General features: G+C 36.6%; 1 protein-coding gene across 1 annotated transcript; it reads left to right on the top strand.

Moving 5' to 3' along the window:
- The first annotated feature begins 12,618 nt into the window (after nucleotides 1–12,618).
- On the top strand, nucleotides 12,619–14,147 carry LOC129675650 (vomeronasal type-2 receptor 116-like). Its single transcript, XM_055605621.1, is given in 3 exon segments — nucleotides 12,619–12,656; nucleotides 12,802–13,253; nucleotides 13,256–14,147. Coding segments are annotated over 3 exon segments (855 nt in total). The 3' UTR covers nucleotides 13,621–14,147.
- The last annotated feature ends 1,855 nt before the right edge of the window (nucleotides 14,148–16,002 follow it).

The raw sequence follows: 16,002 nt of genomic DNA, 5'->3' as shown, positions 1-16,002 counted from the left end.
GGAAAACTGTGGGGAAGGGATGTGAGGGTGAGACTGGGAGGAGAGGAGGGACGGGGCTCAGATAAGGCTATAAAGTGATTAAGTAAATAAATAAATGTGGGGAAAAAAAACAGGAAAAAAAAACTTGATTTAGATTTCGTCCCTTCTCTTTGCCCTGTTGCTTGGGTCCCCAAACTTTTATCATGAATCAAAAACATAAACCTAAGGCCCATTCTACAATTTAAAATTCAATACCAATAGCAAACAATGACAATGTTAACATTTAAATCTTTTATCTCTGTTGATAAACTCAAGGATTTTTATAAAATTCAGGAACTCAGGTTAACTCTGATTCCGGATAAGTACTCCTATCCACCAACAGCCAGTTTCTTCACCTCCTGTTTATCCTGATGGTGGTGTCTCTCCTGCTCCGTGGTCATGGGACTCCCGTTTCCAGCTACTGAGACCATGAGGCTAAAAGGCTGAAATGTATGTCCAAGATAACCCTTTTCCTAAACTCCTTAATGTTGCCTTTGTCCCTGGTCAATCTGTAACAAGCAGATTTTAAAACAACTTCAGACTGCTCCAACAACTTCAGCCCTTGCTCCAGCTGTTTCTTTTTAATCTACATCCTGATCTGACCTCACAAACTATACTTTCCTAACTTCAGGTAGTCCCACAGAGTCTGTACATTGAGTGACACAGACTGCCCTTCCCTTGATCAACATTCCAGTTTCCTTGGTTCCCTAACCATGTCAGCAAGAAACACCCAGAGAAGGCAATGCTCACCTACCCAACACCCAACAGCCCAATAATAAAACAAGAAGACAGGAATGAAAGGGCTTTTGCAAGTGTGAGCACAGCAAACATGAGCCAGAGCACAGCAAACACTGCAGGTTTTTGCTCTTTTACCCCTCTCATCTCAACTACTAAAAATCTGTTACATTCTGAAAGCTAGTTCCAAAGTTTATTCCCTTATTTGTCCATTGACTCATTCCTGAGACAAAAGTCTAAGGCCCACCAATCAAAAATTATTATTTGGCAACTATGTCCAACCACAATTTACCAAGTCACCCCAGCATGGACCCCATTTTTTCTCCTTAAAAAGGCAATCCTTTAGAAAAAGCCTCTCTTCTCTCTTTCTTTTCTTGCTTGCTCCTGCTGCCTTTGCAACCTCCAATCCTCATGCCTGCTTGCCCAGTCTACTAGAGATGAGGCGGAATGCATAGATTAAGGAAGATCAGCACATTGTGTCTCAACACAGCCATCCTGTGCTATCCTGAGTTACCATGGTTCCAGGGTGTCAGTAGTCCTGAGGCTGGAGCTGCATGCCTTGGTATCCAGAATGTATTCATTCACTAGGCAGTGAGTGCAGAATGCTGGCTAGATGCTGGAGATGGAGAGATAACAGGAACCCAGGAACTTTTGAAGGGATTAGTTGGGTGACCTGAGGTTGGACCCCCTTGTTTACCTCATTGTTGAGTCTCCTGTCCACTAAGAGATCCAGTCTCAGGTATTTTAAAGTTCACAGTTTAGTCTGGGCCAGTGAGCACAGAATACAGGTGTGTGTCCAGGCACTTGATGCCGGGCCTGAGGGAAGCAGGAACCTATGTATGGGTTAGATGGGTGATCTGAGGCTGGGCCCACTTGTTTCCCTTACTGTGAGGCTTCCTCTCTCCTGGGAAACAGGAGTCCCAGGGTTCCAGGGTTTGTTCTGTGGGTCACTGCACAGTCACTGCTGTCATACTGATCAGACACACATGAAATTTCTATAATAAATCTCAGCTATACTGGGGAAGATTTACAAGCCTCAAAGAATATGACAATAATCATTAACTCATTGGAACCAACATGCCTACAACTAATAAATGATATTAACAGATGGTTTGCCACATAATACAATAATTAAGGTGGAATCATGTCTCATGATAACTAGCCAAAATTTCAATTATGTCATGTAGCTGCATTGTTGAATATTAGTTAAATGATAAACTACGGCTGGCTGCATGTACTTGAATTGGTGGCAACTAAACCCAATGAAATGGAAATATCAATAGTTCCTGGACAGAATGTTCAAATGTGAAAATTTTTTGTTTTATAATGAATTCAGGGAAAATACAACTGGTAGTGTATAAATTAAACCAGAAAACCAAAAAGAATTTAGGTAGGATATTGAATAGAAGCAGAAAAAGATAAACCAAGAGTAAGTAACATATAAATCATTAATCTGACTGTGTATTTAGACAGTGACAATTTTTATAGAAAGTATTTATCACTTTGGAAAACATATCTAAATAACAACACATTTAAAAGAAGGATTTTCTCTTCTATAGTATTAAAACTATATTTACAGCTAAAGATTCTACTTCCCACATACCTGTTAGAATTTCAGTTGGTATTGTCATTGTGATGGTCTTAGTTAGATGACCATGTTATGTGGGGTTTTGTCCGTATGACCCTTTTTTAAAAGTGCTGCATTGAAGTCACTTATTATCACCATTAATGTAAACCTGTGATTTTAGTTCCATAGAATTTCTTTCAAGTAAATGGGAACATCACATCTGGATATGCCTCTGTAAAATTCAGTGTTCATCTTGGGGCTTTTGCCTCTGCAAAACTAATGTGTTTAGTTTATTTTTTCTTTTTTATTATTTTTAATTTTGAAAGTATACTATAATTTGATAACCTCACCTTTGTTTTTCTTCCACCAAGTCTTTACATAAATCCTTCAATTTCTGTCAAATTTATTTCTTATTTTTATTTTTATTTTATTTTAATCTTTTATTAAAAACAAATCATGTCGTTCTTTTATTAAAAACAAATCACAGCAATCAAACAGGACAAACATTATTCCAAGAGGACCTAAAAGAGTCAGAGACACCCTCATTCTCATAGGAGTCTCATAATATTACTAAGCTAATAGCTAATATATGCATTAAATATATGTATTATATATGTGTGTGTGAGTGTGAGAATATACAGAAAGAGTTATGTATATTCAAGGGCCATGGTGTAGCAGCATGTAGGCCCTGTGCGTACTGCTTCAATCTCTGTGAGCTCATATATACCTAAATTATGTGATTCAGAGGTCTTTGATCTCCTGGTACCCTAGATGTCCTCTGACTCTCGACACCTTGGTCTCCTCAGTGGGTCTCTGTATGTATTCCAATCTGCTGACAGAGGAAGCCTTCTGGTAGTGATTTGATAAGGCACTGATCTATGGATATGGCAAAATAGCCTTAGGAATCATTGTATTAATTTTTTAAAACAAGTTTTATTTGGTTTTTAACCAAGGTCTCTGGGATACCTTACATCTAGCTTTTGGTTACCCAAGAATTGTTAGTCATAGGCCCTTTCTTTTTATTTTTTATTCATTTTTTATTTTTTCAACTTTTATTAGTTACACTTTATTCACTTTGTATTCCCCCATAGACCTCACCCTCCTCCCCTCCTAATTCCACCTTCCCTCCCCCTTCTTCATGCATGCCCTACCCCAAGTCCACTGATAGGGAAAATCCTCCTCTCCTTCCTTCTTATCTTAGTCTATCAAAGTTCATCAGGAGTGGCTGCATTGTCATCTTCTGTTGCCTGGTAAGGCTGCTTCCTCCTCAGGGGGAGGTAATCAAAGAGCAGGACAATCAGTTTATGTCAGAGCATAGGCCCTTTCTTATAGAGAGAGTCGGAAGTCAGATCAGATTGTGGTTGACGACTTCCATGAGTTCTGTGGCACTGTCATCTTAGTATATTTTACAGTCAAGTCAAAAGGTTTGTGATGGAGTTTTTGTCCACATTTCATAACATTCATCTGAATAACATTTATGACATTCGTCTGCCTATAAATTCCATGATGACATTTTTAACACCTGAGCAATACTCCAATGCATAAATGTACAATATTTCTTTATATTTTCTTATGTGGAACAGCATCTAGCTTATTTCCAGTTTCTGGCTATTAGGAATAAAATTATAATGAACACAGTTAAGTAAGCATTCTTTTGACAGGATTGGGTATTTTAGGGCTATATGCCCAAGAGTTGTACAACTAGATCCTGTGATAGCTCAATTCCCATGTTTCTGAGAAGCTAACATTGATTTCCATACTAGATGTACAAATCTGCACTTCTACTAACATTAGAGAACTGTTCTCCTTGCTCCACCTTCTTGCCAACATATGGCGACATTAGTGTTATTGATCTAAGGCATTCTGAAAAGTGTAAGTTGGAATCTCAAAGTGGTTTTGAATTGCATTAGATTTCTTTGATGAATAAATATGCTGAATTTTTTCAATTTTTTATCAGCCATTTGGAAATCCTCTATTAAACATTCTCTGTTTAGATCTGTACACCCATTTTTACAGTTCAATAATTTGTTTTTTGTTTTTTGTTTTTTATGTCAGATTTCTTGAGGAATATGGAGGTATGTGTACTCATGTCCATGCAGAAATCCAGATTCAACATCATCATTTGATAAACATGCTGTCTTTTTTCAGGAGTTATTTTTAGATCTTTTATTTAAAAGGTAGGTGTCTATATATGTTTAGATTTATACATGAATTCTTTACTCAATACCATTTTTCAACAGGTCTGTTTTCTGCCAATAACCTGCATTTTTATTACTCTGTAGTAGAACTTGCAATCTGGGATATTAATACCTCCATCAGTTATGTTAGTGTTCAAGATTTTGGGGGTATCCTACATTTACTATTTTTCTATATGAAATTGAGAATTGTCTTTTTCTAGTTCTGTAAAGAATTGTGTTGGAATCCCCATCCTGAAAGGCAAAGAGGATGGACATCAGAAGAAAACGAAAATAGGAAACAACCTCGGAACCCGCTACAGGGGGCCTCTGAAAGCCAGAATAAAACAGGAAACAACCTTGAAAACTGCCACAGAGGGCCTCTGAAAGCTTCTGCAGTATAGACTGTCAAAGCAGATGCTGAGCCTGATGGCCAACTGATGGGCAGAGTGAATGGAATTTTATGTAAGAAGTGGGAAATAGTAAGAGCTGGAGGGAACGGGAACTCCACAAGGAGAGCAACAGAACAAGATAATTTGAACACAGGGAACTTCCCAGAGACTCATACTCCAACCAAGGACTATTCGTGGAGATGACCTGGAACCCCTGCACAAGTGTAGCCCATGGCAGTTCAGTGTCCAAGTGGGTTACATAGTAATGGGAAGAGGGACTGCCTCTGACATAATCTGATTGGCCTGCTCGTTGATCACTTCCCCCTGAGGGGGGAGCAGCCTTACCAGGCCACAGTAGAGGACAATGCAGCCACTTTTGATGAGAACTGATAGACTAAGATCAGAAACAAGAGGAGAACCTCCCCTATCAGTGGACTTGGGGAGTGGCATGCATGCAGAAAGGGGAGGGAAGGTGGGATCGGCAGGGGAGGAGGGAGGGGCTTATGGGGGGATACAAAATGAATAATGTGTAATTAATAAAAAAAAGTATAAAAAAAAGAATTGTGTTGGAATTTTTAAGGAGAGAGCATCGAATCTGTAGATTGCTTTTGGTTGGATGGATATTTTTACTATGTTAATCTTATTGATTCACGACATTTAAGAATTTTCAACCTTATTATATCTTCTTCATTTTCTGTCTTCTAAAACTTGAAGTTTTTTTTTTTTAATCACACAAGTGTTTCACTTGCTTGTTACACCAAGATGGTTAATATTATATGAGCCTATTGTGAAAGGTGATGTTACCCTGATTCTTTTCCCATTTGCCATTTGTACATAGAGAGCCAGTAATTTTTTGAGCCTATCTTGTATCCAGCCACTTTGTTGAAGAAGTTTACCAGTGTTAGAGTCACTGAATACAATTTTAGGGTCGTTTATGTATATCATCATAATATTTATAAATAACAACACTTTGACTTCTTTTTTCCAGTTTTTATTTCCTTGATCTCTTTCAGTTGTCTTATTGCTCTAGCTAAAATTTCAAGTACAATTATGAACTGGTAAGGAGAGAGTAGACAAACTTGCCTTGTTCCTGAAATCAATGAAATTACTTTGAGATTCTCTCCATTTAGCTTGATGTTGATTATAGGCTTGCCATAAATTCCCTTTACTATGTTTAAGTATCCCTCTGTGTCTCTATATACTCAGGACTTTTATCATGAAGCTGTGTTACATTTTTTTCAAAGGCATTATCTGGAATTAATGAGAGGATCATTCATTTTATTTAAGTTGGTTTAGATGGTTGGTTGCATGTACATATTTTTAATAATAAAACATCTCTTCATATCTGGGATGAAGCCTAATTGATTGTGGTGGATGACATTTTTGATGGGTTGTTGGATTCATTTAGCATTTTTTGATTGAGTAGTTTTGATCTATCGGTCTGTAATTTTTTATTGTTGAGTATTTATATGGGTTGAGTATCAGGGTAACTATTATCTCTCAAAAATATGGGGAATTACTTATTCTGTTTCTTCTGGTGGAAAAAAATCAGAGCAGTGTTGTTATTAAATCTTCTTTGAAAATCTAGGAGAATTCTGCACTAAAATCATCTTGCCTTAGGCTATTATAATTTCAGAGATTTTAACGGATGCTTCTATTTTCTATGGGTTACTTGTGTACTTAAATCAGTTAGATCAACTTGATTTAACTTTGGTAAGTAGTATCTGATGGCAAAATTATCCATTACATTTAGAATTTTTTTTTTAATTTGTTGGAGTACAGAGTTGTTATAAAGTATGTCTTTATGTTTCCCTAAATTTCCTCAGGTTCTCCTGTTAGGTCTCCCTTTTCTTTTCTGATCTTCTTAATTTGGATATTCTTTCTCCACCTTTTAATCAATTTGGATAATCATTTGTAAATCTTACTGATTTTCTCAAAGAATCAACTCATTGTATCATTGGTTATCTGTATGTTCTCTTTATTTCTATTTTATTGTTGTGACTTTATTATTTCTTGCCATCTACTCCTCTTTGATATGATTACTTTCTGTTCTACAGCTCTCATGTTTTGTTCTTTCTATAAGATTTCGTCAAGTTTTTTATGTAGGCTCCAAGAACTGTGAACATTTCCTTTTTACTGTTTTCATTGTGTCCTAAAATTTAGCGTGCTGTGTGTTCATTGTCATTGAATTCTAGAAATCTTTAGTTGATGTCTTTATATTTCTGCACCTAATTTTTATTCAGTATATATTTGTGATAGTTGTTCATTTTCCATGAAACTGTAAGATTTCTCTTTTATCTGTTGTTGTTGATATCCAGATTTAATCAGTGGTAGTCTTATAAGTTGAAGGGGATTCTCTTTGTTCTGATTTGTTACCATTTGTTTTGGTTATCCCAAGTGCAGCCCCTTCCCACCTCTTCTCCCAGTCTCCCCTCTTCTCTATTCTGCCCCTTCTCTCTCCCATTCCAGCATAAAAGCAGTGCCGCCTTTTCCAGCATATTAAGTTGCATGAGGACTGAGAATGTCCTCATCCACTGAGGGACTTCTTGTCACCTCGATGTCTTTTAGTCTTTCACTCCACATTTCCACAAGACTACCAGTTTCTACTCCCCATGCTTGGGTGCAAGTCCCAGGCTCTACTCCTAGACGGAGCGTCCCAGGAGACAGTCAGTTATGTCCCTGCTTCAAGCATACCAGAATATCATTAACAGTTGCAGAGGCTGCCTCTCTAACACGGGGTGCGTCTCAGGTTGGGCCAATCATTGGTTGAACAATCCCTCATCTCTGCTCCCTCTTTATCCCTGCACTTCTTGTGGGCAGGGTAATTTTTGGATCAAAGATTTTGTGGATGGGTTCTTGTTCCCCTCCCTTCACTAGCAGTCCTGCGTGGATCGAAGGTGGTAACTTCAGTCTCCATGAACCCTTCCTTCTGTGAGGAGTCTCAGCTACAGTCTTACTCATGTCCTTCAAGGAGCCTACCCTGTTGTAGGCCTTCAGCTTGTCAAAGAGATGCCCATCACCTCATTTCCCTTCTCTCTCCCAGCCCTCTCGTCTCCCACCACCATTCTTCCCACATCTGATTCCAACCCTCATTTCCCTCCCCGATTGATCTCCTATCAAGTTCCTTTTCTTCATCCACTTCCAATGTCTATTCTATTTCCCCTCTGAGTGACATTCCCACACCCTCCCTTGAGCTCTTACCTATTAACACCCTCCTTTGCTACTTAGCTTCTTTGGGTCTGTGGATTGTAACATGGTTATCCTGTAGTATATGTCTAATACCTTATTATAAGTGAGTACTGCCCAAAAGTGTTTTTTTTTTTTTGGGGGGGGGGGTTGGGTTACCTCACTCAGGATGATATTTTCTAGTTCCATCCATTTGGCTGCAAATTGCATGGTTTCTTTGTCTTTAATAGCTGTGTAGTATTCCATTGTGTAAATGTACTATTTTCTTTAACCATTCTGCAGTTGAAGGACATCTAGGTTTTGCCAGCTCTTGTCTATTAGGAATAAAGCTGCTACAAACATGGTTGAGCAAATGTTTTTATGGTGGTGGACGTTTTTGTGGGTATATGGCCAAGAGTTGTATAGCTGGGTGTTGAGGTATAACTATGCAAATTTTTTGAGGAAGCACCAGATTGATTTCCAGAGAGGTTGTACAGGGAAGCACTCCTACCAGCAATGAAGAAGTGTTCCCCTTTCTCCACACCCTGGCCAGAATGTGCTGTCCCTTGAGTTTTTTATCTTAGGCATTTGTAACAGGTGTAAGATGGAGTCTGAGAGTCCTATTAATTTTCATTTCTGTGATGACTAAGGCTGTCCAGCCTTTCTTTAAGTGCTTCTCAGCCATCCAAAATTCTTCTATTGTGAATTCTTGGTTTAGCACTGTACCCAATTTTTAACTGGTTTATTTGATTTGTTTGTGTTTAATGTTCTTTGTATATTATGGATATTAGCCCTTTGTCTGTATTGGTAAGCTCTTTTCCCTGTCTGCAGACTGCCATTTTGTTCTAGTAACAAAATGTCATTTGCCTTACAGAAGCTTTTCAGTTTCATGGGGTCCCATTGATCAATTGTTGATCTTAAAACCTGTGATGTTGTTGGTCTGTTCAGGAAGTTGTCTCCTATGTGAGTGAGTTCCAGACTTTCCCTAAATTTGTCTTCAAACAGATTACGAGTATCTAAATTTTTCTTGTTTTATTTCAAGGTCTTTGATCCACTTGGACTTGTGTAGGTATCAACATGTGATTTTAGCACTAGAAATGTTTTTTGTTTCTTTGTTTTTGTTTTGTTTTTCAATTTGTATACTCCTTTGTTTGGGGCATAGATGTTAAAAACTGAAATTTCATTTTTGTCTTTGATGAGTAGGCTGTATCCTTTCCTGTGCCATTTCTTTATGTTTGGGATGAAGTCTACTTTCTCATGTATGAAAATGTGTGCTCCAGCTTGCTTCTTAAGTTCATTTGCTTGGAATATGTATTCAAACTCTTTACCCTGATGTAATCTCTATGCTTTTGTTGATTTTTTTTTTTATCCAAAAGAATGAGAAATTCTCTTTTCACATCCACTCTGTTAGTCGGAATCTTTTTAATTGGGAAATTAGGACTATTGCTATTGAGAAATATCTATTACCAATATTAATTCCTTTTATTTTATTGTTGTTGCTGCTGATGGTGGTGCTAGTGATGGTGGTGGTGGTAGTGTATGTGCCTGTGTGTGTTTTCCCAATATTGTTTTTTGGTATTTTTTTATTTCCTTTGTTTTTGTCAATGTGCTTAAACTGCTTAGATTGGAGTTTATTCTACTTGCACATATCTATATTCGCGGGTAGATACTGTTTCAATTTGGTCTTGTTATGAATATTTTACTCTTTGTTCTATATTGATTAAAAAGGTTGTGGGTATAATAGTCAGTGCTGGCATCTCTGATCTCTTCCAGACTATAGTACATCTGTCCAGGTCCTTCTAGAATTACAGTCTTATTGAGATGTCAAGTGAAAATTTAATATGTCTGCCTTTAAATGTTACCACATATTTCCCCCTTGCAGCTTTAATATCTTTTCTTTATTATATGTGTTTAATGATTTCATCATTATGCAATAAGGGCTCTTTCTTTTCTAGTCCTCATATTTTTTGTTCTGTGTGCTTCATATACCTTCTCCTCCTTTAGCTACTGAAAATTTTCTTCTATAATTTGTTGAAATGTATTATGGTTTTTTTTGTGATAAGTTTTGTCTACTTTCTCTGTACCTATAATCCTATGTTTAGTCTTTTCAAACTTTCCTAGATTTCCTGTGTTGTTTTTGTTGTTGTTGTTATTGTTGTTGTTTGTTTGTTCTTTTTATTGTTTTTGTTTCAGGACTTGTTGGCTTTAACATTTTCTTTGACTAACATATCTCCAATACTATATTCTTTCTTCCATATCTTTTACTCTGTTGGTGAAGATTAATTCTTTAGGTTCTTTCTAATTTCTTAATATTTAATTTCCAGAAATACAAAAGTTTGTGTTTTCATTATTGATTTTATTTCCAGTTTTAGGTCTTGAACACCTTAATTTGTTCTCTTCATCTGAGCAGGTGTTTTAGGTTATTGCCATGCATGATCCTTGGTTGGAGTATCAGTCTCTGCAAGCCCATTTGGGCCCAGGTTTTTCGGCTCTGATGGTGTCTTTGTGGAGTTCCTGTCAAAAGGGATTATCTTTGGAGCCCACAGAATTTGTGGGCAGGAAAAAAGCAAACTGCAGCTGTGTTCTGTTGCAGCACTAAGGATGATTTGGGTGATAGGGTTTGTGGGAACAGGGAGAGGAGATGGTCTGCAGACGATCTGCTGGTTTTCAGGCCAGCATGTTCTAGTTTATTTTTTGTCACTCTTTTACAATTTCCCACATTCACTATATCCCAGGGACACTCACCCTACCAACACTTGACAACTCATGTTGTCCTTAATTGCCCCTTCACTAGTTTCATGATTTTTTTTCATTTTCATGTGCAACTTATCTGGTTCAACCATGGCCATCTTCATGACTCTTGGATTCAGACTGTGCTTTGGAGTATGATGTAGTCATCAGTTGTTACACAAGTGAAATAAGTAACCTCTTTGTTCTTTGAATCTTGGCAGGAGATAGTTTGGAAAGGATAGGTTAGAACATTTCCTCATTCTTGGTCAGTGCATACTTATGCAGAACCATCCAGTGAACTTATCCTTAATTGTTGAGTGTTCCTTATAGCAATGTATGTGTTGCCTGGAAGCAGGCAATCAGAAGTACTCATCTTATAACTATTTTGCTTTCATTTCTATTATATTCCTTGACTGTCATATGGATGGTTTAGAAATTCTTGTGTACTGATGGGATTTGATGCTCTCTTAATTTTCAGGATCATCCACAGTCATATTTATTGGTCTTTATTACTGATCACAGTGAAAAAATTCTTCCATTAGGGAAGATAATGTTTTACTTGTATATATGCATAAACACAAACATTTAGAAGGCTGTTTGACAATAAGTAGATTAAGCTAAATGGTAGCATGGAGCTCTTCCTTGTGTGGTATGGCCTCGCTCCCAACATGAAATTTCCTGTAGGTTCATAATACCTGGTATTTGATACTCTCTTTACAGATATCCTTTGTCTGTACCTTAGCAAACATACTCAATATCCCCAGAGTAAGACATTTATATCAGGCATAAAAAAAATTTTACACTATACTTTCAAATCATGTGTAAGTAAAAATAGAGTAATAATACATGATTAGTTAAAAATACCATTGATTCAAAAGTGTAGGCTGAATAAAACCCATACTTTATGGAGAAGTGTTTTCTTTACATTAATTAGTTAGTAAAACATATCTAGTGTACCTTAAGTAAGAAATGGATTTCTACACCTCAAGCATACATCGTATAATAGAATAACAACAACAAAACACTTAAAATTTAAAAAAAATAAGTTGTGGTTGCATGAGTAGCTTGAGAATATATCTTGAGAAAAATTGTTTAGAGTTTCCTGATCACTAAAGAAATAAAAACAAAGATACCATTAGATACACTTGATTCTCCTGAAATAAACAAAAATGTTTAGCACAAAATTAAAAGCAGAGAAAATCCATCAATGAGGTGATAGTTTTCAGAAATACACAAAGGTTTAATGTAATGGAAATATGGGATAATAAACCAAGGAGCATATGGATTTAAATCAAGAAAAAGTCAAAAAGGTTTAGGAGCAAAGTATTGAGATCTTTTTTGAATGACCAGTATACTAAAAATGTATACTAAACATAATGCCACAGCAAAATATAACAACACAGTACTAGTGAAATTTAGGCTTCAAAAATGTAAAGGTATTTATTATTTCAAAATTATTCAAAGTATGAACCAAATTGGAGTACCCAAGGGATTTTATGAAAATAAATAAATATGGGTTCCAAATATGAGAATGCCATATAAAAATGAATTTCAAAAACTTTTGTTCATACTGTAATTAATATATATTAAAAATTAGTCATTTTAAAAGGTGTTGTCAAGGACAAATTAGGATTATATCACTTTATTCTGTAAATTTATGTCTTATAAGAAAGATGCAACAGGGTCACAAACTCAGGGAAAGCATGCATGTCATTGGCAAAATTATTGGGTTTTTTGATTTTTGTCCCCATAGTGAAGAGCATAGTTCTGAGTTGAAATGACTCACAGAGTACTTAAATATTTGTTTATAAAGAAATAAAGCAAGGTAATTTGTGAAATGATTGAATTAACGGTGGCTGAATGCCTTCTTAGAGAGTAAGGAACACCTGAGGATTGACTAACTGTTATCTTCATTTCTGAACAGATATGGATCAGTGTGTGAAGTGTCCAGAAAGTCACTATGCAAACTTAGAGAAGGATGACTGCCTCCCAAAATCTGTGACCTTTTTGGCTCGTGAAGACCCTTTGGGGATGGTTCTCACCACACAAGCATTGTGCTTCTCTGTAATCACAGCTATGGTTTTTGTAGTTTTTGTGAAGTACAGATACACATTGTTAAGGCCAATAATAAGGCTCTCAGCTACACCCTGTTACTGACACTCATCACTTGTTTCCTCAGTTTTTTGCTCTTCATTGGCCAGCCCGATACCACCTCCTGCATCTTACAGCAGACAGCATTTGGGATTTTGTTCATGGTGGCTCTCTCTACAGTCTTGGCCAAAGCTATTACAGTGGTTATTGCATTCAAGGTCACTCTTCCAGCTAGAATAGTGAGGTGGTTAATGGTATCAAGGGCCCCTAATTTCATCATTCCCATTTGCACACTAATCCAAACAGTACTCTGTGGAATCTGGATGGTTACCTCTCCACCTTTGATTGATCAAGATGCTCATGCAGAACATGGTTATATCATATTTGCAACAAGGGTTCAGATGTTGTCTTCCACTGTGTCCTAGGATACCTCTGTTTCTTAGCACTTGGGACCTACACAATGGCCTTCTCATCCAGGAATTTGACTGACACATTCAGTGAGGCCAAGTTCCTGTCATTCAGCATGCAGGTATTCTTCTGTGTCTGGACCACCTTCCTCCCTGTCTACCATAGCACAAAGGGGAAGGTCATGGTGACTATGGAGGTCTTCTCTATTTTGGCTTCCAGCATAGTGCTCCTTGGCTTGATCTTTGCCCCCAAATGCTACGTTATTTTTGTAAGCCCAGATAAGAACTCTTGTCTTGTCATCAGGCACAAATATTATTCAAGAAGGAATAGTCATTTATAATTTAGTTGAAGAATAACTAATTCTCACATTTATTAAGATATCCATGGCTAGATTAAGATCTGAGATAGTAGTGAGGATATAGACTACTAGTCTAAAATTTATTAGGATGAATAATTAATTAGGGTTCTGCTATTAAGGAATTCTAAACAAAGAACTAACAGCAATTAAGGGAAAATGGTATCTCAGTTATGCTGCTTAAGAAACAAGAAGGTACAAGAAACCCCTGTCTGACCCAGGGCCTCAGGATCTGAGATAACTTTGGAAGTGAGTTATGATGTCAAGGAAAATGGGATTATTATCTTTCGTATTAATCTGTCTATGTATAGCACTGTGGAAAAGCTTTAGGATATTAGCAGACAGATCGTTCCAAATGTCTTGTATATGTTAAACTGCTTTTGTGTCTCTTCCCTCAAAGCGGAATCATGTTTATATCTAGTCTGCCGCTCAGGGATATCATGTTAATAAAAGCTATGCCCATAAAGTGCTCTGCTTTTCTTCAGGTATTTCAGTGCAGATATTTTTTTTTATTTTTTATTAATTACACTTTATTCATTTTGTATCCCCCATAAGCCCCTCCCTCCTCCCCTCCTGATCCCACCCTCCCTCCCCTTTCTGCATGCATGCCACTCCCCAAGTCCACTCATAATCTGATTGGCCTGCTCTTTGATCACCTCCCCCTGAGGGGGGAGCAGCCTTACCAGGCCACAGTAGAGGACAATGCAGCCACTTTTGATGAGAACTGATAGACTAAGATCAGAAAGGAGAGGAGAACCTCCCCTATCAGTGCATATTTTATATGCAAATTATATCAAATTATTAGCTTTGTTAAAGTTTTTATGATCAAACAGTGGATGGCAGGAAAATAAATTCTCTGACTTTTTTCTTCTTGTTAAAAAATAATTTAGTTGAAAATTAAAATATACCTATGTTGGTAAATTTTTAGAATGGTTGGAATGATTAAAGTCATTTCTATACTATCTTAAATCTCTTATTCAGGCATAATATGATGTGATTCTATGAGTCTGTAATCTTCATTTAATTGTATTGAAGTCTATTTTTCCAGAAACATTATTTTATTTCATGTTTGAGATTCATGTTATACTTTTTTCTATAACAGAACTTCTCTGTGTATATTTTTCGGCCTGTAACTTCCTCTACTATTTCCCACTTCTTTCATAAGATTCCTTGCACTCTGCCCAAAGTTTGACCATAAGTCTCAGCATCTGCTTTGATAGTCTGCAGAGCAGAGCATTTCAGAGACCCTCTGTGGCAGGCTCCTGACTTGTTCCCTCTTTTCTCCTTCTTTTGATGTCCATCCTCTTTGCCTTTCTAGATGGGGATTTAGCATTTTAGCCAGAGTCCTTCCTCTTGATTAGTTTCTTTAGGTGTACAAATTGTAGTAGTTTTATCCTGTATTAATTGTCTATATGAGTGAGTATATACAGTGTGTGTCTTTCTGCTTCTGGGATAGCTCACTCAGGATGACCTTTTCCAGTTCCCATCATTTACCTGCAAATTTCATTTCTTTGTTTTTTATTGCTGAGTAATATTCTATTGTGTAGATGTACTACAATTCCTGTATCCATTCCTCAGTTGAGGGGCATTATGGCAACCTCATAAGTATACCAATAACACAGAAACTCAGGGATATCTGCCTTCCTTTGCCTACAATGTTGTGTTGTTGAAAATGTGGCACTATGTCCATCTATGTTGTGTAGCCCTTCTTTGCTAACACAAAAAAATGACAAAATATTAAATTTCATGTAATTGGTTTCATTTGATTTTGAACAAAAAGATTTTATATAATAAAATGCTACTAATAACAGAATATGATTTTACTATTTGAATTGAACATTATGAGTGTACATAGTCTTTGGATCACCAATTTAATAGTTTTTTTTTGTTTTTTTTTTGTTTTTGTTTTTTTTTTTTTTTGGTGACCTTCAGAAGAAATTCCATGGTTTTGAATGATAGTGAAAATTCTTTCTATTTTCTTATCTCATTTTTTGTTACATTATGTGAAAATAAGCCTCTTTCTGTAGAAAACTACAGATGATGCCTGATTTGTATTAGTTGTTTAGAAACAACAGAGCTCAGAAGCAAAATTTGAGCGGCTGATCAGGTGGTTCGTAGTCTGTTATGATCTGAATACATTGGAGAAGAGGCAAGACAATGAACTCACCTTAACAACGGCATTGTGGAAGACAGGGTCACTAAAATTCTACAGGAGAAACATATGTATGTTACATACTTCATTGAAAAAGATCAAATTCTTAGAGAAAAGGAAGTCAGAAATAATTTATATTGATAGTGGAAATAATATTTTTTAGTTTATTTTTACTTTATTTATTTTATATTTTATAGGTTCTTCTGGATTGCATG

This window comes from Psammomys obesus, unplaced genomic scaffold, assembly GCF_907164565.1.
Source record: "Psammomys obesus unplaced genomic scaffold, mPsaObe1.curated_primary_1811, whole genome shotgun sequence".
Lineage (NCBI taxonomy): Eukaryota > Metazoa > Chordata > Mammalia > Rodentia > Muridae > Psammomys > Psammomys obesus.
This window is presented reverse-complemented; position numbering and strand designations above follow the sequence as displayed.